Source organism: Pectinophora gossypiella, chromosome 19 (assembly GCF_024362695.1).
Source record: "Pectinophora gossypiella chromosome 19, ilPecGoss1.1, whole genome shotgun sequence".
Lineage (NCBI taxonomy): Eukaryota > Metazoa > Arthropoda > Insecta > Lepidoptera > Gelechiidae > Pectinophora > Pectinophora gossypiella.
Window position 1 is genome coordinate 11320491 of NC_065422.1, and position 26742 is coordinate 11347232.

The window sequence follows — 26742 nt, forward strand, 5'->3', positions numbered from 1 at the left end:
CTGATAAGGTCTCCTTTATATTAGCATCTATTACCTATGATCTTTGAATTATCAACATCCATTCTCTTCTGTTGAGGTTTATAAGGGGTCAATTCAATATAGGATGTTTATTTTGTACAAAATAAATGAAATGCATCAACGTATCACAGCATCACTCATTTACTCCAAGATCCAGCCACTATAAAATAACGTTCGACAATCACGCTTCAAATAATTTACCAACAACTTAAATGTTACCTAGTATAAATTACAATTTATATAATAACTATCTAATTTAAAGTTTTTGCGACTAATATAATATTTACATTAATAAATTGTCCTTATGTTTCACTTCTACCGTGACTGTAATGTGGGTGTCGTGATATTTTGTTTAGTGGTAGTTTCTGTGATGGATTGCACCGATGTTGATGTGTTTTCAGGCGTGCTTAATTCTACTTGGGTCGAGCTGCCAATCGTTGTGCCGAAAGCCGTCGTCGTCTCGTCAAATACGTCCATTCTCGACTGGAAGCCGTTGAAGTTGTTTCTGCCGTGGAATGTGACTGTCTGGTGCGGGCTCTGGGTGATTGTGTTTCCATGGAAGGTCACAGTCTGGTGTGGATTGTCGGTGGCAACGTTCCCGTGAAGTGTTACTGTATTCTGCGGGGAGGTCGTTACCGTGTTGCCATTCACGGAGTACGAATAGTGTGTGAGTTGTTGGTTGTTCTGTGACCCGTCGTCTCCGACTGACAGGCCGCTCGTAACAACTTGCTCGCCGCTACTAGGCGAAGGGTGAACTATTATGGGAATTCCAACGGGAACTCTGATGGGTACTTTCACTGGATACGGAACTTTGACAGGCACAGGTACTCTCTTTTCAACGGGATAAGGTCTAGGAATGTAAACAGGTACCCTCTTTTCGACTTCAACTCTTTCAGGTACGAGAACTTTGAATGGCATCGGTACTTTTTTCTCAACTTCAACGGGATAAGGGACTCTTTTCTCATATGGTACGGGAACTGGTTGTGGCACTTTAACAGGATACGGTTGCGGGTATGGGACTCGCACAGCGACGTGCTTTATGACTTCAACTGGCTCCTTGACCGGCACTGGCACCTTGGTCTCGTAAGGAACTGGATGTGGTACGAGTATCCTTACTGGATAGGGGACGGGCACTTTCTTCTCCACAGGCACGGCCACTGGGTACGGTTTAGGTACTTCCACTGGCACTTGTTTTTCTATATGAACTGGTACCGGTTGTGGTACTTTTACTTGCTGTACCACGGGGTACGGTTTAGGGACGTACTGTACCACGGGGTAGGGTTTTGGGACGTACTGCTTCTCGACGACCTTGACTGGGACCGGGTGCGGGACCTTGACGGGGACGGGGTACGGGACCTTTTGCTCAACTTTGACTGGCACCGGTACGGGCACCGGCACGGACACCGGCTTCGGCACTTCCACCCGGACTGGCTTCTCGACGGTCTTGACATATTTGTGATGGTGATGGTGGTGATGATGCTTGATTCTCGTGATGATTTTCGGCGGGTTGCTCTCGTCGGTCTGGTAGTCCCCCTTAATGTGAGTTGTGTGTACGACCGGTTTCCCTCTGTAACCAGAATACACATACGGATTCAGTTGTTTTGATCTGCCGATGAATATTATATTTTTTCTGGCGGCAGCGGCAGCCGCGGTGGGGGTTGGCGAGCCGCCCACGGGGATCAGACCGAACGATTGCAAATACATCATTCGCTTATCTTTAACGGGAGATTCGTTCGGATCGCTTAGGTAGACATCCGATCTATCTGACCGTCTACTTATAGTAGTCTGTTTAGATTTTCTTACTTTGTTTAATGGGTAGTGCGATGGAATGATGGGGACCCAGTCGTTAGGCTCGATGTGAGGCAAGTTGGCTGGCGCTGCTGTGGAAGGCTTTTTCTTGGAAGGGTTCCTGGTGACCCTGCGGTACGGAGGACGGGTGGCGGGATGCGCAGTACTAGATCCTGTATTTTCCGTGAGAATAATGATTTTGTGATGGCTCCCTGCTGAACTTAGATCACTGTCAGTGTCATTTTTGTTTACTTTAGTGTTATTCTCGTTCGTGTTATTTCCAGTCGTGTTATTTGCTTTCATTTTTTCTAAGACATGTTTAGGCCAAATTCTTTTGGTTCTCAAGTATTTCGTTGTAGTGGTGGTAGCAGTGGTTGTGGTACTACTAGTGGTGGTGGAGTTGGCAAAGTGTGGTGGCCTGACGAAGTCTGTGCGGATTCCATTGATAGTCTCGACTGGTAAACTGAACTTGGGGCTTTTGACAGCGACTGCCGGTTTGCTGGTGGAGGCGGCGAACACGAGCTGTTGATGTTTCGGGTAAAGGGTATTTCTGTGCTGTTGTAATGGAATCACTTTGTGATATTTGTAAACTGAATTCGGTGGGTGTTGAATCTTCACTTGTTTTGGGTAGGGGCTTCTTATAGAAGGTAGGTTTTGTATTGATCCATAGTATAGGCGTGGTACTTCGATATATTTCGGTTTTCCCGGTTTGTCTGGGGTGTGATTGGGTGGTTTGCTCGGCGGGCGCTGCTCGGGCTGCGTGTAGTTGGTCGGTGCCGCCGGCGCGGGCGTCGGTGAGGGGAGCGCTACGTACTTGGGGCCATCTATGATAGTCACAGCTCGGTTCTTCGCCTCCTGGGCGAGTTGGTCTGTCTTGTCCTCATAGTTGTAAAACTTTGTCGTCGCGCCAACTTGAATCACGACGAACACTAACGCATAAATCAGGAATGCCGTCTGCAAAGAAAGAAACGGTATCGATAACAAATTGTTTGATATACATCAAACTGAATGGACTATTAGTAATCTGTCACCTACTTTAACCAAACCATGAATTTTGGATTATGTTTGACCAATTTATTTATAACGTGGTTGTTCATGTTAATATTAACAGAATTCAGTCGTTTTAGTAATGAAATCGGTAAAAAGAAGTGCTACTTCCTAGTTGCATTAGCAACAGGCAGATTATTTTTTCACAATACGTTCACAAAAAAGGTTACTAACAGCAGTTTCGAGCAAAGTTTATAAATATTTCATAAAACACTTTACAATTCAATTCATATGACAACCGGTGCGTGTGGTGATCGCACCAGGGCGAACACAAAGCAGAATATACACGCAATATTCGCTACAGACCTCTTCCGCATCCGTGGTGTACGCACGAGTATACACTTTAGTAGGTACCATGTCACATTTACTTATTTGACGAATTTATTACAATATATTATGGCCAGTTTCTCAATAAGTTAATGTGACATGGTACTAAAATGCACAAATAGGTAAGTAGATACCTGTGTAAATACTCGTGGTAACGTCTATGATTCCGCAAATAAAAAACGTTACGCAATGCAAAACACTTTATTGAAAACAGAATTTAGGTTGGCGATACAAGTTACTATAAGACAGGTAGTAATTCCTAGTACATAGATAACATAACACATATGAACATATCTGTTTTAAAGAATACTACCTATTTACCTAGTGGCTTAATAATAAGTAATATGAACGTGAACCATATCTTTCCATAACATTAAATATTGAAAGGTTCTACTAGGAAATTCAAACATGATAAGTAAAGATGATTGTATCTTCTAAAGACAAAATGTTTTAATACTTTTCCGATGACTTTCCCACTCTTATCATCACATCAGTGACCGTTGGATTCCAGTTGTTGTTTTAAAATCTTCAGAAATATGCAAGCGTGGAAATGCCTAATTTGTTAATAGATTCCATTCATAATAATTGGTCATTGATAAAAGTCACTCATGAGTAGAAAAATGGGTAAGTACTTATATATTTCTCAAGTCGTACTAATTAGTTATAAGTACTTTGGGTCGCCATCTTAAAATCCTTTGACTCTTTAATTGTTGAACAACTTTTCTACTCTTGGCTAGTAAGAAGGAGGAAAATAAGAAGACCTTACTTCTCTAGCATTTGAGTCGGAGTTAAGACACAAATAAGAAAATAGGTAATTTTAAAATTATTACTGAAGTCAGTGCCAGTGTGTGATTAAAGTGTAACTCTACGTCGAGAAAGTTAGTAGGAATATGTTTGTGAAAACAGAAAATGTTTAGATAGGTAGGTACCTCGTAGGTACTTCCATAATTCATACCTATTCATCACTTTAAAGTAAATTAATAAATAAAGCCTAATTGTATTGATATGCCTAAATGGAGATTGGAAACTAAGTAAACTATAAACTACACAAAGTAAAAGTAATAAAAACGAACTGTTGATTATATTACATTACCAACATCAGGCAACTTATCACTGGTATCACACCTATAACTATCATACAACACAAACCACTCACTTCAAATAATAGATCACATAATAATATAAGAACATCACTAATATATAGATTAAAAAAAATCTTGAAATTCACATTATTTTCCCACAAATTCACTTGTCACTAAATCACCAATTTCGCGCCAAAAAATACCCGCATTTTTTTTAAAGCGCGTTCAGTTTTTTTACCGACCGACCGACCGATTTAAAACTGAACTTCACTTCCTTCTTTCCCGATTTCCCGCCGAATTTTCCCGAAGTTTTATTTTAGAACGTTTCGATCTTTGTACCTACCGAAGAGTGTTGCATATTGCGGCGTCGGCGGCCGATCGCAGACTTGCACGTTATGATTGGCCGGAGGGAACGCCACTCACTTATATAGCGTTCGTAATGGGTGGCTGGGCTTCGGGACGCGCACTTTCTCTGCCAATGTCAGTATCACCCATGTTCCACCCTAATTGAACTTACGCCTGAAAACTACGAAGTTTGTAAATAGAACCCACTTCAGCCTGTTAAATAAACTATAACCGCGACTGAAATCGTCAAACTATCTGTACATTCCTGCTGCAGGTAGTACATTTTTCACGGTCTTTTGCAATTAGGTAGGTTTAGTAAGTAAAGAACCAATTCTATTTGTATATGAGAATCAGGCACTTTATCTCCATCGGGGTGCGCTCGCCCATCATACGAAGTCAACTCGCAAACAACAGCAAGTTTCATTCCTTTTGTAGTTTTATCTCTACCCATGGTCTACTCTACAGATACTACCTCTACAGTTAGTAGTAAGGTGTTAGTTCACGCTATTATTTTAGATCAGTACCATAATAATATTAGTAAATAAGATCAAATAGGCATGAAATGTGGGAGCCTTAATAGCCTATTAATGAGGTTAATTCTGGGGGTAATTCATACATAGTTATGTACCTACCTATATTCTTTGTCTGAGCTTAACCTAATGTAAGCCTGCAAGTAGATGCAAACAGTGTGAATTGTTTTTCTTTTCTCTAACCATGCGTACAAAACACGAGAAAAAATAGAATACTTAGAATGAAAACTTATTACTCAATTATGATTATGATACAAGTGTTGAATTAAACAATGAATTGAGGTAATCATCGCACGAAAAAGTTTACTTTAATCAGTTTAGTTTACTAATTAAAAAAAAACATTTCTTATACTACTTTTCCGTTCAAGGGACTATGTCTTCTTTAACTTCAACGTAGGTAATGTTAGAAGGTGTAGGTGGTTGTAGGTGTTGTTCTAAGTACGAGCATAGGTACTTACAGGTATTAATCGAGGATTGGCTATTGTAACCTGGCACACTATAAGGTTCGTCATAACCATCGTAGCGCTGCAGTAACCAAATGTGGCTGCAAGTTTATTTATTTATAGCCATTTTTTCAAATTACATTAAAGTTTTGCCTTAATCTACGATCTACAATAACAAATCTGTGTGCCTTCGGGCAAAGGCCTCCCCCATTTCTCTCCATTCTTTTTTGTTATCTACGAATCTGGCCCAGGTTTTAGTGTTTCCAGCCATTGACATTATTTCGTCGGCCCACCTTTTAAATTGCATACCCGTGTTTCTCTTATGGCCTATCTGACCTATATATATATCGTGGCTGCAAGTTATCTCCTGTCAACTTGTAGCACTAACAACTACCCATTTCGATAGGTACCTATTACGAGTAAGAATGCCGTTGGAAGTCTACAAACCGTCGTTACGAGACGCTACAAGCTTTAGGAGTCAATCGTATTCAGAATTTCTATTATTTCTTCCTACTATTAGGAAGGTATATGGATAATGTAAGTAGTGTATTAGTATTTCCCTAACAATAAAATAACATTGTTTTTATCTACCATTGCCAGCTTACAAAAACCCAATATTTAAAAAGTATAATAACGCCATTTCGTTAATCATAGGTTATCTAATGGCCGATTGAAAAGTGGCGCGAAATAACCAAGCGTGTATTTTCTGCTTCCTTCCGCGCGTTTTAGGAAAACTGGTGTAAGTTATGCAACCATGTTAATAATTAGCACGCAAATAACGTGGTAGCTCTTAGCATGATATTCACGCGTTGTGCCCTCACGCTACATTAAAGTCGATCAGCGATCAGCACATTAGAGGTTACTAGCAAATGCGTATTGTAGTGTTGTGATGCTTCCCGAGGACACGATTGAACAGCTTCGCTAGCTGGCTTACCTTTCTATCAACAACATCCAGATAAACAACATTATTGATAGGAGATTCCGAGTTACTCCAATGTACTGAAGAGCACCTAAACCAAGAGTCAATTTAGAAAATTTGTGGATTTAAGCGTTTTAAGTTGACCGGATTCTGAAACGAGCCTGATGGTTTGGTAAACAAACGTACCTACTTGATCACACACCACAGAGGTTTCATTAGCGTTGATCTCACAAAGTTTATTTAAATGTAACGTATTTATGAAAGTAAAGCTGAAATGATATCTTTGTTAAGTAAGTATACCATGTTTTACACACATTACCAGGAAGAGTCGACTGTCGAAGTATTTTTTCAATAAGTTTTTATAAGGAACAAACAATTGACGATGACAAATAGAAAGGTAGGATTTCCCTCTTTTACTTTGAACGATAACACGATATTTAACTTCAGGAAATAAGACAAAACTTGTAACTTGTTTGATTACAATAATTATTGTATTTCTTTCAGTATCTTAAGCCTATATTTATCATCTGGGAATCTCATCTTGACAATCTGGCGTATTTCTTCACAGCTGAAACTTTGCAACTGATCTCTATTTTCGTTCCAAATTTCGGCGATCTCCAGTAGTTGTGCCTTCAAGAGTTGCGGCATTTTGTTGAACTTGGTCCATACGTTGACTTTGTCTTCTAGTTTAATTGGCTCCTAAAACCGGAGAAAAGGATTTGAAAGATGAGTTGTTGTTATCAGTCGAGATAGCCAACGGCGCAAAGTGGAATAATAAAATGGGGCAGCAAGGTATTGCCACTGACGTCTCTACATCGAATAAATATTGAAAAAACGGTTTCCAGATCTATGTATGGCATGATACGTGAGAAAGCATGTTCCGAAGATGCCTAAGATCATTATGTAAGTAAGTATAACAACGAACAATATGAAGGAAGTAAGTACCTAATAGAATTAAACATACTCTATAAGATTATTATATGAATACTCTTGTTTGAACTATGTTTCAAAACAAGGAAACCATTTCTATTCTTTCATTTACAGATTGTCATGACAGGAAAGAATACTTACGTCAAATAAAACATTGACTTCGCTAAGAATGTCTTCTAATCTTACAGCCAACATGTAAACTAGTTCCTCTTCAATAGGTTTGCCGTCGGCGAATATCCTGTCGAGAATGGCTTGGCATAATGCTTGTATGAGCGTGCAAAGGGACATTTCATACATTCGCGATGGAAGGATATTTAGCCAACTGGATTTCAAGTCCCTCATCAGTAAGATGGCTTTGTTGATCGCAGTGTCGAACTGTTCGTACACTTCGTGGGTCCACGGCGAAGTGTCTGAAATTTTTGAAAATTATATTTATATAACAATAGCAGAAGCAAAGACTGATATGAAACGATATGAAGTTTTTTTTTTCAAGTAAGTAGAAATTAATTTGTCGATTTTGTGAATCGGACACAGAACGTCACGGTCGTAGTTCTCTTAGGGGTGGGGTACATGTCACCAAAAAGTACTCTTCTTATCGCGAATTATATCGAGGGCTTCGACCAATAGCCGTGTGACGTATATCTACGTAAACGGCGAAGGTTTCTGTGCCGCGCGGACAGGCGTCTTTAAAGGCCACATTGAACCAATTAATTCAATTCAATTCAATTTTTTGAAGTATGGCTTCTGTCATCTTTGACAATTCTGCCAGTGTCGAGGTTGGAGAATACACGTGGATCCGGAGTGAGTCAAATGATCGGTGTTGTTGTAGTAACAAAGTCTAAAAAAGAAAAAAAAGGAAAATTTGTTAGTTGTTATTATAAACATACATAAATAAAAAAAACTAACAGTAAAGGACGTGCACATATAAATAATTATAATCTAATTTTGTACATTTCAATATACTTAAAAAGAATAAATATTATAGGGGGGTGAAGGTGGGTTAATAAATTAGCCATGTTAATAGGGCGAGGAAGGGAAGAAGGTAGAATGTCATAAAGAGATATTGGGAAATTACTACAGTTGAAAAATATGTGATCAATGGTGCCCTCATGGAGACCGCATTCACATAGGGAATGGTCCCGGACCCTAATCTTGGCTAGAAAATGGGGACTACAATTATGGCCGAGTCGCAAGCGGATTATAGTGGAAGTTGAAAATTTTGCAGATTTTCGGAATTTAAAGAACCAAGGTTTTATTGGAATAAAAGGCTGTAAACCACCATAAAATTTAGCTGTTTCGCTTCGATATCTATTCCAATCCTCAGACCATTGTTCTTTTAAATCGAAGTTGGCGGTTGATCGTAAGTCTTGGCTAAAACAATTGGAATATGTTTCGGAACCGCTACGAATAGCCCATTTAGCACACAAGTCCGCTTGTTCGTTACCCGCGATACCAGAGTGACTAGGAATCCAAGCAAGAACAGTTTCGATTCCAACTGAATGGCAATTGAAAAGAATCTCTCTGATTTTGAGGTTAATGGGGTGAACACCTTTGGAACGGAGAGGGAACTTCAGGATATCCTCGAGGCAACTTCTTGAATCGGTGAAGATAATAGTTTTATTGAGTCTATGGGAAAAAACAAGAGAGACAGCTTCGAAAATGGCAATTGCCTCGCCGGAAAACACTGATATTTTTGAAGGGCATCTGAAGCTCAGCATAATGTTCATACGAGGGACCCAAACCGCAGAACCAACAGCATCATCCTCAGAAGTTTTCGAGGCATCCGTAAACATAGTCAGCCAACCGGTAAATTTTTCATTCATGATTTTATTAAATAGATTGTTAGCTGCTGGATCACCTTTGTTAATACCAAAATTGGTGATGATATTAGGATTAAAAACAAGCGCTGGGAAAGGGATATCAAACATGGGATTACCAGAATATTGAAACATTTGTGGGCCATTAATGAATTTTTGATAACTCTTATATAAGCATGTAGGGACTTTATGAGACCAGTAGCTAGATGAAGGAATAAAATTAGATAGTTGACATAGAGAAGATAGCAGAGGATGGGAAGAATTTTGGGCAATTTTATAGAAAAACCTGTCACATAAATATTGTCTTCGGAGAGATAATGGAGGATCAAGACATTCAATTTGGAGAGCCTTAACGGGAGAGGACTTCATGGCTCCACAAATAATACGTAGCGATTTGCTTTGTATTTTGTCCCAGCACGCTAATGCTGTCTTATTACATGGCTCTAATAAAAATGAGCCATAATCTAAATGGCTCCTAATAATGGCATTATATAAGAGTTTTTGTGTATAGGGGTGCGCTCCCCACCATACACCAGAAAGGGCCCTTAAGATGTTTACGCCTTTTTCACATTTGTCCTTTATATAATTTAAGTGAGCTGTACCAGAGAGACGGGCATCAAAATAAACTCCCAAAAACTTAACTTTATTATGTACTGCTATAGGGCCATCATCCAACTCAATATGAATATCAGGTATCTCTCTTTTTCTAGTGAACACCACCGCTGAAGACTTAGAGGCAGATAGTGACAAGCCGTGATCGGAGAGCCAAACATAGAGGTATTGAAGGGCAGAGTTTAGCCGGATGGCGCATTCAGAGATGGATTCAGAAGAAAAATATAAGGCAATATCATCAGCGTATTGCAAGATATTACATTCAGGAGAACAAGAAGTATCGAGGTCATAAGTATACAGGCTATAAAGTAAAGGACTCAAAACTGAGCCCTGTGGTAATCCTTTCCAGACTGTTCTAGATGATAGAAGGGAGCCCTGAACACGAACAGAAATAGAGCGGACCATGAAAAGATTGCATATTACATTAACCATCCTCACAGGAAGACTCAGCTGTAGCATTTTCTGCCTGAGTATCGGGAGATGGACATTATCATAGGCGGATGAAATATCAAGAAAGACACCCACAAAATGATGGCCCCTAGAAAGGGCAAGGCGAATTTCAGATGAAAATATGCTCAAGCTATCCATAGTACCCATGCCCTTTCTAAAACCAAATTGGGTATCAGACAAGATATTCCTATTCTCAAGGATCCACTCAAGCCTGTTTTTAATCAGGTGTTCCATGGTTTTGGCCAGAACAGAGGATAGCGCAATAGGCCTATATGATAAGGGATCATTAGGGTCTTTACGAGGTTTAAGGATAGGGATGACAATCTGATGTCTCCAGGAGTCAGGCACAAGGCCTGTAAGGAATATTGTATTAAATATAGAGAGGAGAGACATTTTTGAGGAATCTGATAAATGTTTTAAGAATGAATAGGGTATTCCATCGCTTCCGGGGGTTGAATCCTGGAGATTATCTAATACAGCAGCGAGTTCGTTTAATGAAAAGGGATCATCCATAGGATCATAAGATGGAGAGGGAGGGGAGGAGGAGGGGAAGCAATTTTCAGAGGGGACAAAAGGTGGAGCCAATCTATCTAAAAAATCATTAAGCCAAACAGAGGGGTCATTGGAAGAAGCATTATTGTCAGTATATGATCCACGAAATCTATTAATGTTTTTCCAAAGCAGAGAAGGGGGAGAGCGGGGGGAAAGGCTTTCACAAAAAGAGGACCATCCATCATATTTCTTTTTAGAAAGTTCTCTCTTCGTTCTGGCATTAACTTTTTGAAAAGTTATAAAACTATCCAATGAGGGGTTATTAACAAAATTTTCCTCTTCCTCATCACGTCTGCGGACCAGCTCAGTACATTCAGAGTCCCACCAGGGGGGAGAAGGGATGATATCTTTAGGGGATTTTTTAGTAGGGATGAAGTGGTTGGCAGACGTGGTAAGGGCCGAAATGAAATCATTGTAAATATCTAAAACATTTTCTGTTGTAGTGGGAGGGAGTAAGTCAGTTTGACTGGTAACAAATAGTCTGAATTCACTCCATTTGGCCTTAGATAGTTGATATTTAAGGAGAGGAGGAGAAGAGGAAGGGGAGATGGAGACACCTAGGGAAAAGGAAATTACTATAGGGAGGTGATCGCTACCATGGCTAAAAGGCAGAACCCTCCAGGAGCTTTGGGATGCTAGATTAGGAGAAGAAAAGGAAAGATCAATACAGCTAGGATTTTGCAGAGGGGATGTTCGTCTTGTTGGACTACCATCATTTAACAGGCAAATATTATTGTTGTCTATTAGGTCTAAGAGGCAAGAGGATGTGGAGTCGCAATAAACGGATCCCCACATACTATGATGGCAATTAAAATCACCGACCACCACTAGAGGAGGAGGGAGAGTTAATAAGATGTTATTTATTTCAGAGATGATAGCGGAACTAGGGGAAGGGATATAAATGGATACAAAAGTAATATTTAAAGATCGAGCAGCAACTATATTGAAATTTGGAGAATGTGGGGGAAGAGGAATTAAAGAGTAATTAACAGAGAGTTTGACAAGGAGGGCACAACCATCACGACCACTGCTATGATCATCGCGAAGACACGCGAAACCAGGTACCCGAAAACGAGCGCCCGGTCTCAACCATGTCTCAGAGATGGCCAAAAAGAGAGGAGTGTGGTTATTAATAAGGGTTATAATTTCAGACTTCTTATGACGAATGCTCTTGCAATTCCATTGGAGAAGTGTTATCGCCATTTGTGGAAGTATTATGAGGAGAGATCTGGTTCAGTTTTTGGGAGACATTGTACGGTATTGCAATATTATGTTTAGATAAAATCTTAACCAGAGAGAACAAAAGATCAATGATTTGTGATAATGAGTTTTGAGAATCAGGTTCGGGATTTATGAGAGCACAACCATTTTGCTGAGAAGACTTTGGAGTGTTAATTAACTCAGCATGAGTAACTTTGTCGTACCCTTTACCCAGGGAAGGAGTAGAACGCCGGTTTGTGTAGACTGTTTTACGGTGAGAAGTGATTGGGGTGGATGGAGGAGATACAGAGCCATAACGAAGAGGAGTAAGTGGGCTCATTGGTGGACAAGACGGTGAAGATAGAGAGGGAGAAGGTCGATGAGTAGGACCAGGAGGAGGGCGTGCTGAGTCAGCAAAAGTTCGGCGGACTGGGCGAAAGCGAAGGGATGCTTCAGAATATGGAATGTTTTCCTCCGACATCACCAGCTTTATAGATTTTTGACGCGAGTGCTCAGGGCAGCTGGGGTGAGTGGCAGTGTGAGGGCCCGAACAAAAAAGACATGAAATATGATTATCTGGAATAGAACAGGTATCACCAGAATGAGGTTGGCAGCATTTATAACACCTAGGTGATGAACGGCATTTGTCTTTGATGTGTCCGAAACGGCAGCAATTGTTGCACTGAATAGTAGGAAGAGTATACAAACCCACTGGTAAGGATGTAAAACAGCAGAATAATCTGTCAGGAAGGACTTGACCCAGAAAAGTGACAACTACGGTTTGGGTTGGAATCCACTCCGTTTTGCCCTCAGAAGTTGACTTGCGGTTTAAGCGTCTCGCTTTGATAGGTCTACTGTTAGAATTGGAGCTTTCTACAGAGGTTAAGAACTCTTCCATGGACCAATCGACAGGGATATCTCTAATGATACCCATACGAGTAACTTGGAATGATGGAATTATAGCCTTATACTTGTGGTCTGCAAGCAGTGGGTGTTCAAGAAAATTGTTAGCTGTGTTGGCATTCTCAAATTCCACCACAACCCGATTACGACCTGCCAGTTTGATACCATCCTTAAGGATTCCTTGTACTTTCCTTTGGAACATAATTTTTGCGAATTTCAGAAGACGAATAGTGAAACCTGCAGATGGGTCTTTCTCTTCGCGTGAGACATGGACAATAAATGGTGCAGAATCAGAATCACTGTAGTTTAATTTTGTACCTGAAAACTCTGGGAGGGTGTAAGTGTGTTGTATAGAAGCCATAGCAGGAGTTAGGTTATCTCGCTTTGCTAAGGAGTGATCAATTAGTTCCTGGGTGCGCTTAATGGCCTTCTGGACACTACTGCAACTATCATTTTTACCCGATATAGGCGTACTATCCACTATCATAACATCGTCAATAAATGAAGTGTTACCTCCACCCCCGTCAGGGGGCTCATCAGTCTCCATCACCAAGGGGCTACTCACCTATTCTGTGCCTATACACAAAAACAACACGAACACAACACAGAAATATCACAAACAATTGTTAGTATGCACAGAAACGACAGTTCGTAACCGATTTCTGTTATAAAACGAAATTTAGAGTCCACACACGTGTAGTAACCAATACCGCAACGAGCAGCGAAAACCAAGAAGCAACCAACCAATTAATCAAAGCAACATTGCAATTTGACACAAATGTCAGACAGCAATATTGCTTTTCTAGATGAATTGCTTCAATGTAGCCTTTTGAGACCACCAGCCCATAGCACTAAACTGAACTAAACCAACCTTTAGCTTCAATGCTTTGCATAATAGCATTCTTCTGGTTCTGTAGGTAAAGGGACATCTTCTCTAACCCCAACACCCTGAGGTCCTGAATGCACTCCAATAGCATGGTGGTCACCTGATCTGCTAACACTCCAGGTAGTATGGTCTTCCACGGGGGTCCCAACAACCCATGAGCTAGGTAGAAGCAGTTGTTGAAGAATAATGCTGGAAAATATTATATACAATTGTGATTACCATGCCTTTACAGGTGATAAAGGAATCATGAGCTTAAGCAAAAGGTAAGTTGGGTAAGTCAAGAAATAATTAATTCTTCTTTAGTGTCAATGAATAATGTATTTTTGTTTATTATTTTTTATGAGCAGAGGGCATAACACATACATAGGCTTAAGACATATTACCATATCTTACAGGCATATCATACCTTGCATAATTATACAACAATTAGGAAGTGAAGAAAAACATGATATATCACAAAACAAAGATAAATTAAATCTTACCAATATCTAAAGGACAACATTCCAAATTGACTTTAAACTTTTTAGGTACAATACATTGATACATGATAGCTATATCCCTGATGTAGGATACCAGCTGTCTACTATACTTGTCTGGCAACTTGGCACTCTCTTCCAAATGCTCCACAATCATCGTCATAACCTTCTTCACATTCTGAGTGATTACACACCTTGGAAGAAATAAGGGCTTGTTCAAGTCCCACAGTGTTTCTTTACTTGAAACATCTAATATTGAATCGTTAACTGTCTCCTTTACTGTGCCAACGATTACAGTCCCACTTGAAAGACTCTCGTTAAGCAGGGTTCTGACATCATACAGTAACTTATCACATTTCTTGTTGTACAAGACACATTCAGTATCATTAACATATTTGTTTAAAGGTGATTGATCAGCGTCCACAAATTTCAAGTCAATAAGGAATTTATTGAATGAGTCCAGTTCCACAACAATGTTTTTATAATTCTGATAGCTGCTATCACAAGATGGTAGGTTTATCCTGATGCAGTCTTCAATTATTTTATTGAAAAACTTATCCCTTATAGATTCCGCAAAAACTTCAATGAACTTTTTGCCATTATCAAACTGAGAACCAAGAGTTGAATGTAAGAACTCAAAAATTGCTGTTAGATTATTGAATATAGTCTGGTAATTTGGCTTTTTTGTATCATTAAGATCTATTTTTATGTTGAATATTATAGCTCCAATGTGATCTTCAGTAAATATGTCACAATTGTGTCTTATAACATTGTGTAAAAGTTGATCTATGAAGAAATGTGAGAATAATCCAAGCTCAGCATTCAGTCTTTCAGTTGCATGAAGAGTTTTCAGCACTTTTTGTATGAGAGTTGGGTCACTTTGTTGGACAGACAGGGAATATGTATGAGAAAAGAGACCTTTCTTTTGTTCCCAGCTAAAAATATCCTCCCATTCCACACTGAGATGTGCTGAATATAATGCCAACTGATTTTCTGATTGCGCTATTAGATTGGAGAGTGCTTTAGCAGAATTGCCTTCGAATTTCAAGTTTTTTAGTTGGTTTTGCAAGTCTTTCACGCTTAACATAGCATCTTTGTAATTATATCGGCCGAATTCCTGGTTAGCGAGCTCCAGGACCTTTTTAGCTTCGGCAACAATGCAGAGTTGTTGAAACAATTCGTAAGCAACATTCAACTTTTTGCAACAAGTAGAAAATTCGTCGTCCTTGTCACCGAACTTTTGTCGATAAGTTGTAATACTTTCTGCGTACTTTTCATAGTCAGAAACAATATTGCTTTTCCTATTTCTGTAATTTAGTTGTTCTATACTTTTAGTTGGAGTGAAATTAACGTAAGTGTCAATGAAATTTTGTTGCAATGCAAAAGATAGAAGTTGTAACCTTTCACTAAGATCCTTTATCCCCGGGAGCAACACATCGCGATGCTTTTTTAAATCCTCCGTGCTCACTTTATCAACTTCTTGTAAAACTGCACTGAGTAAACTCATTTTAATCAACCTCTAACTATGTAATTAAACAAGAATTAAGTAATTAACAAAATTACGTTCGCTTTCGTTTTTTTTTTTTTTTTTTGGTTTGGTTTTCCCCGAAGGGTAAGGCAAAGGGAACTATGCCCATACAGCCATGTCTGACGTATTTTTTTTTCTTGATGATTAATGAAATGGTGAAAGGTGATGAATGATGATGATGAAACCTAAGCCCCCACCCTCGGAGTAGACTCCTACTCCGAACCCCAAACGAATTAACTCAAAAGTCCGCATAAACTTTTGAGCTATGAAGCGGCTTCCTAGCACGAAGCGAAAATAGGCAGATACACTTTGTTTATTGAATACTCCAATGTAATAACACTCGCGAATGTCTTCCGACTAACTTAATGCGATCATTAACCACAAAACACCACTTCGTATTAATTATTTAGATTATTCAATGAAGAAAGCAACTGTCCCGTTCCCGTTTCCCGCTAAAAAGCCCGTTCGCTTTCGGTTATCAGAAATTTCAAAATTCGAACAAGTTTGACTTTTTCTTTTTTCACCGACAGATTATCTAGTTTTTGGCTTGGTACTATGACTTTTAGCCTCATCTATTATTATTTTCTTGTTTCGGAACTACGTGGTTCGAGCCAAGGTAATATAGTTTTCTAAGTACTAAAACCTACTTTATTTTCTTGTTCTCAATCTGTAAAATAGGCAAAAAAATATACTAAAAGTGTTCTGTGGGCTTAACTTCTGTACCTACTATATATTTTGACCGAAACCGAAAGTATGGACGATGGAGCAGGACTCAGGAGCTAAACCAATATGTTTAGTACATTTCTTTGTTTGATGAGGATGCTTAATTGAAGAGGTATAGTTATAAGTATATTTTTGTCCTGATTCTCAGTACTCTCATGTAGATACTTATATACTCCGAACTCCGGTTGCTAGGTGGAAGCTTGTATAATCAATTACTTACTCTGCTCCAAGGGCAAGGAGGGGTGCAAACTTATTTACACTAAATAAAGCTCAATTGTGTCAATTTTGAACAAATTAATTTAAAACTATGAACGACAGTGAAATCGAGAGTTTGAAAACAGAATTGGAACATGAAAAAACGTGCAGGTTGGTTTCTTTTAAATGTTACGTATCATTTTACAATCCAATCTACGCCTGATTTTACCTGATATCTATCAGGTACCTACGAAATTATTGCATTTAGTTTTCACAAGGAAACGAAAGTGGTGTGTCAGAATTCCGTGTTCTCTGCCAACCCAAAGGGAAATAGGCGTGATTCTATATATAATACGTATGCGTAGTACTCAAAATTATATTATCTACTTAATAGGTACTTAGATACATTACTTTCAGTAGATTATTCAACTAAGTCAAATTTAAGTATGCGGTCTCTTCGGCATCTAGCTGTAGGTAAAAAGTATACTATTTTCTGTCGTTTTTTTACATACTTACTTATACATTGCCTATATATACATCATCCTATCCGACTAAGCTTGCCTTCAATCAACTATGAAGTAAGTACGTATGCTTCATCCTTCATGGTGAAGTGAAGCCGTTCATTGCACGTTAAGCAGTCTTTCTCGTGTTAATGTCGTCTTTAATTGGTCTTTATGTACTCTACTACCTACCCGTAGAATCGTTTAGAGCCGAAACACATAACCGCGTTGCGACGCCGCAACGCTGAAATCGGCAGTTTGCGTTACGGCGTTGCGGCGGCTCGAACACTTGAATATAATGTATGGGAGTTTCTTCATAGATAAGGGTAGGTACTTAACTAGTTTATTTAGTTAAATAGTCGCCCGTAGATCACTGTTCCAATTACAATACATTTTTATTCGTAGTCGATACGATTTCGTGCTTACGTTACTGTTCGCGTGTTTACCATTGTACTAGAAAAGTATGGATCATCTCACAATGTCACAGTCTAACGAAACCACTCACAAAACTTATAGAGAAGCAGCAGCATGGCAGAATGGAGAACTGGAAAAGCAGATTCTGTCGATGCAGGAAGAGCTCCGCAAGCCAGACTATCCGTGGGACAACGACTTGGACTTGCAGAAGGAGAGCGTCCGACACAAACAGCTGTTAGAGGCTATAGAGGAATTGAGGGGACAACTGCCGTTGCTTAAGGATAGGATTAAAAATGCTAAAGTTTGCGGGCCTGGTGAGTCATGTCTTTGTGATAGATAAACTATATAATAAGGATAATGCTGTATAGAACCTGCGCCTTGCACCAATTCATATCGGGCGCTGACCTCACTCCCTCTGGGTCTAACACGCTAAAGAGTAAGGGGGAGAATGCGCGAAATGTGTCTCGATCCTCGATCGTATTTGCTCGTAGGCAGCACACCGTAAGAACGAGGTTATTGTATGGACTGTCCAGGGTGTGAATAAACTTTGAGAAAAATCTACTGAAAGATTAATTATATCATTACCAACATACAAATATACTTTAACTATTGCACCAAAACAAAAGGAAATATTTACGAAAGACTCTTAACTAAGTACATGGCAAATGGCGGCCTCATCGCTTAAAACAATAAGGCTAGGAAATTTTGAAAAAAATAAAAAATTGCGGGTGCAAACTATAAGTACAAATTACCAATAAATACATGCACAATAATAAATAAATACATAACATACCTATACATTTATAAATACAACATAATGGGTAATCAGTATAGGCGATACGCTGGTAGATTGTCACGATACGATTCATCATATTTACTTATCACGAATTCAGGACTTCATTACCATGTGTGTCCTCCGGTGCCTTGGGGTTCTGCGTACCCTAATAGGAATCGCGGACGTGTATTATGTTTGTTTTTAAAGCTCGGTGAGGTAAGGGGGTAGTTCATTTTGCGATGGATGTTTGAGTTATAAGTATGTCACGTTGTTGAAGAAATGACGTCGTATTGTCTATATGCGTTCTGTTCTGTCCACATTTCCATTATTGTGGTAGGTAATTTCAATTTACTTACGGATTATGCAAATGAACCTACTCATTTTTGATTCGACTTTTGTGTTGCAGATTGTAAACTGAAACATGATGATCTCAACATAAACTTGGACATTTTGACTCCGGTAAGTTTTACATTATGTGTCCACAAAGATTTATCTTACAGATTAACTTGACATATAAGCTCTCGACTATACTAATTGGGATAGTCAGAGGTACTACCATTGTGAGATGAACTAAGTACACACACCTCATCGAGCTTTCTGTTAGACCAACGTGATAGGCGATTAGCCGTATCGCCGCCTATTATGGCCGAGTCAACTTTGACACAGACACTTTACACTAGTATCTTTTTTGCTTATTCTTCTCTCCTTCAAGGACCATGATCCTTTTTGTGATAGGTATTTAAATGGCCTTTGACAATGTGACTATTTTCTAGGCTGAATTACTTCGCACAGTGAAGAAGTTCGAGCGACTGAAGACAGATCTAATCAGCACCCTGCGAAGCAAGGAATGGCGTTTGGATTCCGAGTCTAAGGTAAATTATATTTTATTGTAAAAAAATATCGTCATTTCAACGTCGATATATACCTATCGATAATTAAAACTTTTTCGTATTTGTTTTTAGTTGTTCGTGAGGGTACACGATCAGAAGATGTATCTACAGAATGAACTAATGATATGCCAGAACAACATTATGCGGCTGCAGAGAAATGGAAGTTATTGGCCGTAAGTATTATCCTACAAGTTGTTGTATCTAGGTCGCCCTCCCAATCTTTTCCTTCTAGAAAATGACTGTTCTCGGTGACAGATAAGGAGAGAAGCGGAGTAAAGTGCGATGCGGTACGGCCAATAGTTCAACCCTTAAGTATTGGCTGTGAGACACTTTAGTTCGTAACTGTATATTTGAATTCAAAGCCGATTTTGATATGGAGTGGCAAAATCTATCTCGTTTTGCAGTGAATGGATGTATGTCTCCTTGGTTTCGATACTCCAACATCTATAAGCAACATCTTCGTGCATTTTCTTCCTTTACATAAAAGATTTTGGAGATTCATTTGTTTTATGGGTTATGGCCTTTCGCCAGCGTTGCATTCGGACAGACGGTGCTTTGAATGTCCTGGAGTTTTGTCGGTAAAGCACAAGCAAACATACATTTTGATGTTATACATTACTCAAACTCATGTCAGCATGGACGTAACAAGCACTAGACTCATAGTTGCTCGGACTTTCCCGTAGACGGACTTACCCCAAACTAGACTATTTATTATGAACTCGTCGCAGGTCGTACACCCGCAAGACAGACGAGCGTGTGCTGGATCCGAAGCGCGGGCCGATCAAGAAGTCGTTCTGCGAGCGTCTGCCCCCCATCCCCACCCAATGATATTCCTCCTCCCCCCCGCCTTCCTCCACCAGCTCGTCGTACTGGAGCGCTTCGCTCAGCTCCGACTGTTTACCATTACCATAATATAATATCTTGGCAAAGCCTGGCCAGAAATATAAAAACCTTCGCCATCATATTTTTTTTTAAATCTGAAACAGTATGTGATCATGGCGCCTTCATGTTTTATATTTTTGATCAAGTTTTATAGTTACACATATGTAACCGTTAGTAAACACACCTAAGTATATTGGTACCGATTCTGACAGATGACGCAAACTTTATTTTAGACAATTTTAGTTTTCTAAAACTAGCTCTATCTACGTATTTTAAGCTCTCACCGTAAATAAACTCCGCACCACGAAGAAAGTCCCGCGTCTACGGCGCTGGTGTCGCAGGCGCAGTATCTCTCAAAGTTCTGCTTAGATTTATTGGCTTGTGTATTAGTTTCATTAAAATCCGTAGGTCTTCTTTTGTGGCGTGTACTCTATACAAAAAATATTATTATAAAGATGGGCACTACTTATTATTGTTAGAGCTGTTAAAATATGTAAAATAAAATCGATCGAATCAGAATCGGCACCGTAGTCTGACCAAACTCGCAATATCATTTAATTTTGTCAATGTGGTAAGAGGTTGTAATAAAATTTATAGCGTGAAACGCTCGGTGGGGTCGGTAAAGGGGATCTACTAGGTATTTAATATAATGAAGATAGGATTCAATAGCCACTGGAATGTTAAAGGCTACTCCATATAATTATAACCAAAAATCGTATTATTATGCAATTTGGATGTTATAATTGTAACGTGCAGGCCTGTTTCAATATATAACAAAACGATATTATATATTCGATACGATGACGTATAGCAAATTCGTGTTAAGGCTGCAGAACTCATATATCGTAGAAAGAAATCACTTATTCAGGTTACCATAGAAAACAAAATTAACACGTTTAGAATTTATTCATGAAATGTAATTAACTTACTTGTAACAAGTAGATTGCGCATTATTACCACTTTTTAAATCTGTGTTTTAAATAAACACATTAATAGTTTTTATTAAAAAAACTTTTTTTTAAACCTTTAGTTTTAAGATTCGTTTAAAATAAATTAAAATATTGTGTGTGTTCAATTTCTATTCTTAATATATTTAGCTGGAAAATCTATGGCGGTACTTAAATAATAATCTTCAGAATCTAGTTCTTCGTTCGAGTACTGCTTATACTGTGATGATGCTGGAACAAAGTGATAAAGCTTAGTTGCAGTCGACCGTAATTAAGTTTGAAGCACACTGACCCGGGTAAGCGGGATAAGCAGGCTTTTGTCTGTGGTATCAATCAATCAATCAATAATTCTTTATTACTCAATCAATAATTATTATATTGCTTTATTAATTATTTTTTATTTTTTTAAATTATTTGTTTTTTTTTATTTACACGCATTAGAGCAGCCTGGTGGAGTATGCTCCATACCCCCTCCGGTTGATTGAGGGGAGGCCTGTGCCTTGCAGTGGGACGTATATAGGCAGTTTATGTTATGTAATATGTTTTTATTCTTTGGTATATGTGCTAACTTAACTCCTCGCACAACAAATATACTATCAATCTCTGTAAAAAAGTGTCCGCGGCAAATCTTGTCACAAGCGGTGGCGTGTAACGACACTATGTAGCCGATATTGCACTTTATTTGAGCAGCCATAACATCTTAATTTGACGGAACGAACTTATACTGTCTACATAATGTATACGTGTTTACAACACGGTACGAACGCTTTTTTAGAAAAACTCCTCAGCGAATGTGAGAATATTTGTTTATAGTGTGTCAGTGCTAAGTACCTAGCAGTTTATTAACATAACAAATACTTTATTGCACAAACAGTAAAATACTAAATACAAAGCAAAAGATAAATACAATTAGTACAATAGGCGGCCTTATTGCTAAGTAGCAATCTCTTCCAGACAACCTTTAAGTATAGGAGACATTTGATATTATACAATAAAGCGGGATAGTGCAGCTCAGGAATACTTGTTTGTAAGTATACAAATAAATACAAAGATAGATTAAGAGTATATAAACTACATAATAATAAGACATAATAGTTGTAATAAATAAATATCAATACTAAAACTACTACATATATTATACTATGGATGAAAAGGAATAGATAGATTATGAAGATGAAATAGAAGTAAGGAAATGCGCCTTGACTTGCCCTTTAAAGGACTCCAATGATGAAGCTCTCCTAATTAATATGGTACATACGTTTAACGCATCGATGTCTATCGGCGTGCAGCCGCAGGTGCCTGGGGCACGCGCACACGTACCCGCCCGCCGTGTTCACGCATGCAAACTCGCAGCCGTGAATATCTTGCTCGCACTCGTTTATGTCTGGAAAGTATATTAAAACTATAATAATAATTAGATCTACAATATGAAATAGCACGGATGGGGAACCTTCGTACAGTTACAATAGTCTCCATAGTCATTTCGATTGTACTAAAATGATGGTAGGTACTTTTCTTATCGCAAACGTTTAATTAAGATTTTGAGTTTTTACTGTGCCGCAATGTAAATCGAACAACGCGAAACAGTCGCTAGACCTACCTACCTACACGCGGCTACGTTACACGTGCGTGATACGATGCTGATACCTGGGTAGGTATTCACATTGCCGTGATGTACGAACTTCTGAGATAACATTACTATAATTTTCAAGACAATCTTTTAAACAATAGCTCACCTAAACACCTCTGTCCAACCCCCAACGCTGTGAATCCTTTAGGACAAGCGCAGCGGTATGCCCCCGCGGTGTTCACACAAGCTTGCGTCGAGTGACATAAATTGTTAGCTATGAGGCATTCGTCGATATCTGAAACACAATCTTCTATCGTGTGGGTTGTGAGGTGAATTACCAAGCTCATCAACCCTGGTGTCAGTGTTATTATTGAGCCGCTAAAGGCCCCTGACATGGCTCATGTAGCGACTACTTATTTACATCAGTAAGTAGTAACCGGGACCAACGCCTTAACGTGTACGAAGCATGGAACATCTTACTTTTTGGACAATCAGGTGATCAGCCTGTAATGTCCTAACCAAACTACATTTTGTGATCCAAAGTGATTTTTGTGATATGTCCGGGATTCGAACCCGAGACCTCCGGATCGTTAGCCCGACGCTCAACCACTGGACCACGGAGGCAGTGAAACACAATTAACACCTTATAAAGCTTTGTAGAAATAAGAAAGGCGAGACGTAAGACTGTTATACTATTGAATTTTAATTATTAAACAATGAATGACATTCTTTAGCATCGGAGACGAACGAGAAGAGCCTATGAGAGCTCTGTATCATAAAACACCAACACGTTGCGTTGCTCTAACATTAGCGGCAGGCGTTCATATTTCCATCAAGCTTCCTCGAGTTGGGTTGGTTAGTACATTTCAAACTGATCGATCACCCAAGTCCCCTATAGTAAGATGACTCATGCTTCGGAGGGCATGTTAAGCAATCTGTCCCAGCTAATATTTACTTAATTATGTAGTCGTTACAAGTCATTTTAGGGGCTTTTGGCGGCTCAATAGTTACCCTGACACCAGTGTTAGTGACATCGTAACGAAATGTATGAGCCTTCATACTGTAAAGATTTTCCTTCGTCTAACCTTCTAATTTCATGGATAACAGACATAATATATGTAGTTATGTTGTATCTTTGTTTTTTGGTATCAATGATAACTCTTTTTATCACACCCAGGCACTATTACATTTTCCATCCATTAATATTCTGATCAAAATGAAGAGAAGCAATATAAGCAGTAACATAATTATATGACCCTAGTAATAATTAACCCATTTTTTTTTTTAATTTAACCCTTTCTTTTTTTATTTAATTTTACCCTTCTCAATGGCAAATAAATGATTATGATCTTCTTCTATCGTGAGGATTGTGAGGTGGAGTACTAACCTCATCAACCCTGGTGTCAGGGTAATTATTGAGCCGCCAAAGGCCCCTGACATGGCTCATGTAATACTTACTTACATCAGGAAGTGGTAAACGGGACCAACGGCTTAACGTGCCTTCCGAAGCACGGATCATCTTACTTTCGGACAATCAGGTGATCAGACTGTAATGTCCTAACCAAACTAGGGACCACAAAGTAATTTTTGTGATGTGTCCCCACCGGGAATCGAACCCAGGACCTCCGGATCATGAGCCCAACGCTCAACCACTGGACCACGGATGTCGAATGATTATGATTATATGATTATACATAATGTGATCCAAATATCGAAGCAACAATTATTTTTATATAGCTTCTGCCATTACGTTGTATTTTGGAATAATTATGTACACGAGTACTGTACGACGTCATCTTTATTGTTTTTGATGAACGTAACCTGGAAAGTCCTTCATTGCTCAACCACTGGATCCCGACATAGCATGTAGGTACTTGGCCTGTCTTTTAATGGCTTTTGGCCTTGTTCACCCTAGGAATTACGACAGTAAGGCCTCAAACTGTATGACAGCGGCAGTGGCGCGGCGGCGGTGCGGGGAGCGGCGCGTTCAAATGCTAAGATTTATATTGAAGTGTTCTCGATGGCAGCGGCGCGGGGAGCGGGGTACGAGCGGTGCGCTCTAGTCGAGCGGTGTCTCTGCGTTTGAAATCGCCTTTTTGTTTACTTTGTTCGTTATAGGGTGTGCAGCAACGTGGTCGATACACATTTGGGGGCAACTACGTTTTGTAAAGAGGCTGCAGCGTCTGGGAATCACTGAAATATTGGGAACTTACCCGATCAGCATATGTACGTCTCCGATCCAGCGTCTGCGTTCATCAGCTCGGCTGCGGGATCCAGGCGAGCACGTGCCTCACAAGCAGGAGTCGAAGATTGAATCAATTACGTTATTTACACGTGAAAATACACCACACCTTTATATAAACAGTCATTGATGATTCGTAACACTCGCGGCGTCAAGATATTTAAGGATTTTTAAATAAATTCGATTTTTGCTTCGGAGCAGATCTTTCGACCCGTAAAGCTTCAGTCGTTCTCAATGACGTCGATTTCGTCACCGCCGTGTAGCAAGCCAGACACAGCTTGTGATTGGACGGAGCGTATGAGTGTCGCATACCAGACACTCTGCGATTGGGTGACATTCCAACAATAAATCAGTGGTCCAGATTGCTGCGTATGAAAACCTACTTACTAGAATAGCGGGAAAATTTAAAATTCGAATAAGGAATGCGAATACGAAACAATAGGGATTCAGATCTTCTTTTGCCCATAATAAATCGTACGAAACAAAAGAACTACAATCGAAAATGCGTTGTCGCCGTTTCGACATCGCGTTCATTTGAGACACAAGTCTATACCGCTGCAACACCGCGCGATCTGGCCGCTGGCATCGGGAACGGAACAGCGGCCGTCGCGCCGCTGTCACCGCCGCGCCGCCCTCGCTGTCATCCAGTTTGAGGCCTTACTGTCGTAATTCCTAGGGTGAACAAGGCCAAAAGCCATTAAAAGACGTACGTACCATCGCAAGCCTGTGTGGCGTTATCGTGCGTATACCCCGGCTCACACGGCCCTCTGTAGCTATGATCCAGGTTTTCTGTTACATTTACGTAGTAATACACGGTGGAATAATTTGGTTCTGAAACAAAATGTAAATGTGTGCGTATTTATAATTACATTTTTGACGAAGCCTGTGGTGTATGCCTAGTTTATTTTCGTGCGTTATGCTATTTTTGCTTTACAGTAGGCGAAATGGAGTACCAAAACCCTACTCCATCTGGCAGATTACCAGGAGTTTGTATTGCTTACAAACTAGATCATTACAAATTCTCGCTTCCGTCAAACCCCCTACACTCCATACAGACATCTCATTCTTACCGTGTTACCGCATAAGTGTGAGAGAGACAGTCCGCGTGCGCTCGCTCCCGCTTACTCCTTAATATCATACGGCCATTGAGACTAAAGTTAGACTTAGAGGGGGTGAAGTAAGTCTAGCTCGGTGCCCGATACGAATTGGTGCGGGGCGGAGAATTACCGTTCTTTACGCAGTGTTATTCTTCATCCTATGCTACACAAGTAAGCGTTTATTACCTGGCTTTATATAAACCTCTTCCACGTCCGTAGCGTAAGCTGTGTGGACTGTTTCAGGTTGCATTTCAAATGTGGCTTCCGGGGCGTAGGGATTCTGAAAGAAATATAAGAAAGACGGGGTCGTCGCTTAAAATCAGCCCATGGTCCCGTACTTTGAAAGGCAGGCTAAACCATTGGTACCGGGTACTATTAAACAACGACCAGAGGAACAATGCAATTCACGTAAAAAAAGAATATTGCTATTCGACATTTGTTTGCATTGCGCACTTACTTTTAAATGCGCAAATGTCAGATTGCTATATTACTTTTTTAGATGAATTGCTTCGGTGGCCTTTTTAAGCCCCCAGTTCAGTACAATAAGTGATTATATTTCAATAAAGATAACATTTTACTGTGTGGCGTTCATTAGCATAGTGATGTCTCAATCGATACGTATTAGGTCGATCGATTCTTTTCAGTACTAATTTA

At 39.5% G+C, this 26742-nt stretch overlaps 3 protein-coding genes across 3 annotated transcripts in view; 1 reads left to right on the forward strand and 2 right to left on the reverse strand.

The window, feature by feature from the left end:
* Nucleotides 1-191: 191 nt before the first annotated feature.
* On the reverse strand, nt 192-15896 carry LOC126375745 (uncharacterized). The gene is made up of 5 exons (XM_050022849.1): nt 14332-15896; nt 13835-14038; nt 7571-7839; nt 7046-7198; nt 192-2760 (listed from the first exon to the last, which is right to left on the reverse strand). The coding sequence occupies exons 1-5, from the start codon at nt 15830-15832 to the stop codon at nt 334-336; spliced, it is 4554 nt and encodes a 1517-aa protein (XP_049878806.1). The 5' UTR covers nt 15833-15896; the 3' UTR covers nt 192-333.
* A 927-nt stretch (nt 15897-16823) lies between these two features.
* LOC126375724 (uncharacterized) lies at nt 16824-20269 on the forward strand. The gene is made up of 6 exons (XM_050022822.1): nt 16824-16942; nt 17788-17999; nt 18867-18919; nt 19234-19332; nt 19423-19523; nt 20079-20269. The coding sequence occupies exons 1-6, from the start codon at nt 16884-16886 to the stop codon at nt 20176-20178; spliced, it is 624 nt and encodes a 207-aa protein (XP_049878779.1). The 5' UTR covers nt 16824-16883; the 3' UTR covers nt 20179-20269.
* Nucleotides 20270-21134: 865 nt separating this feature from the next.
* Nucleotides 21135-26742, reverse strand: part of LOC126375622 (hemicentin-1-like) — a 40750-nt gene continuing 35142 nt past the window's right edge. The window contains exons 42-46 of the mRNA XM_050022605.1: nt 26275-26368; nt 25706-25822; nt 22916-23044; nt 22438-22563; nt 21135-21410 (exon numbers count right to left, since the gene is read on the reverse strand). Coding sequence (XP_049878562.1) covers nt 21304-21410; nt 22438-22563; nt 22916-23044; nt 25706-25822; nt 26275-26368 — 573 coding nt within the window. The 3' untranslated portion in view covers nt 21135-21303. The remainder of the gene's footprint in view (nt 21411-22437; nt 22564-22915; nt 23045-25705; nt 25823-26274; nt 26369-26742) is intronic.

Excerpts from the sequence above, each read along its gene's own strand:
- LOC126375745 (XM_050022849.1), bottom strand. The coding sequence starts at position 15,832 with ATGAGTTTACTCAGTGCAGTTTTACAAGAAGTTGATAAAGTGAGCACG. Across the intron at positions 7,199-7,570 it reads AAGTCAATGTTTTATTTGAC|GAGCCAATTAAACTAGAAGA; the intron begins GTAAGTATTCTT and ends CTCCGGTTTTAG. Across the intron at positions 2,761-7,045 it reads GTGAAGAAATACGCCAGATT|ACGGCATTCCTGATTTATGC; the intron begins GTCAAGATGAGA and ends CTTTCTTTGCAG.
- LOC126375724 (XM_050022822.1), top strand. The coding sequence starts at position 16,884 with ATGAACGACAGTGAAATCGAGAGTTTGAAAACAGAATTGGAACATGAA. Across the intron at positions 18,000-18,866 it reads TGCTAAAGTTTGCGGGCCTG|ATTGTAAACTGAAACATGAT; the intron begins GTGAGTCATGTC and ends TTTGTGTTGCAG. Across the intron at positions 19,333-19,422 it reads GTTTGGATTCCGAGTCTAAG|TTGTTCGTGAGGGTACACGA; the intron begins GTAAATTATATT and ends ATTTGTTTTTAG.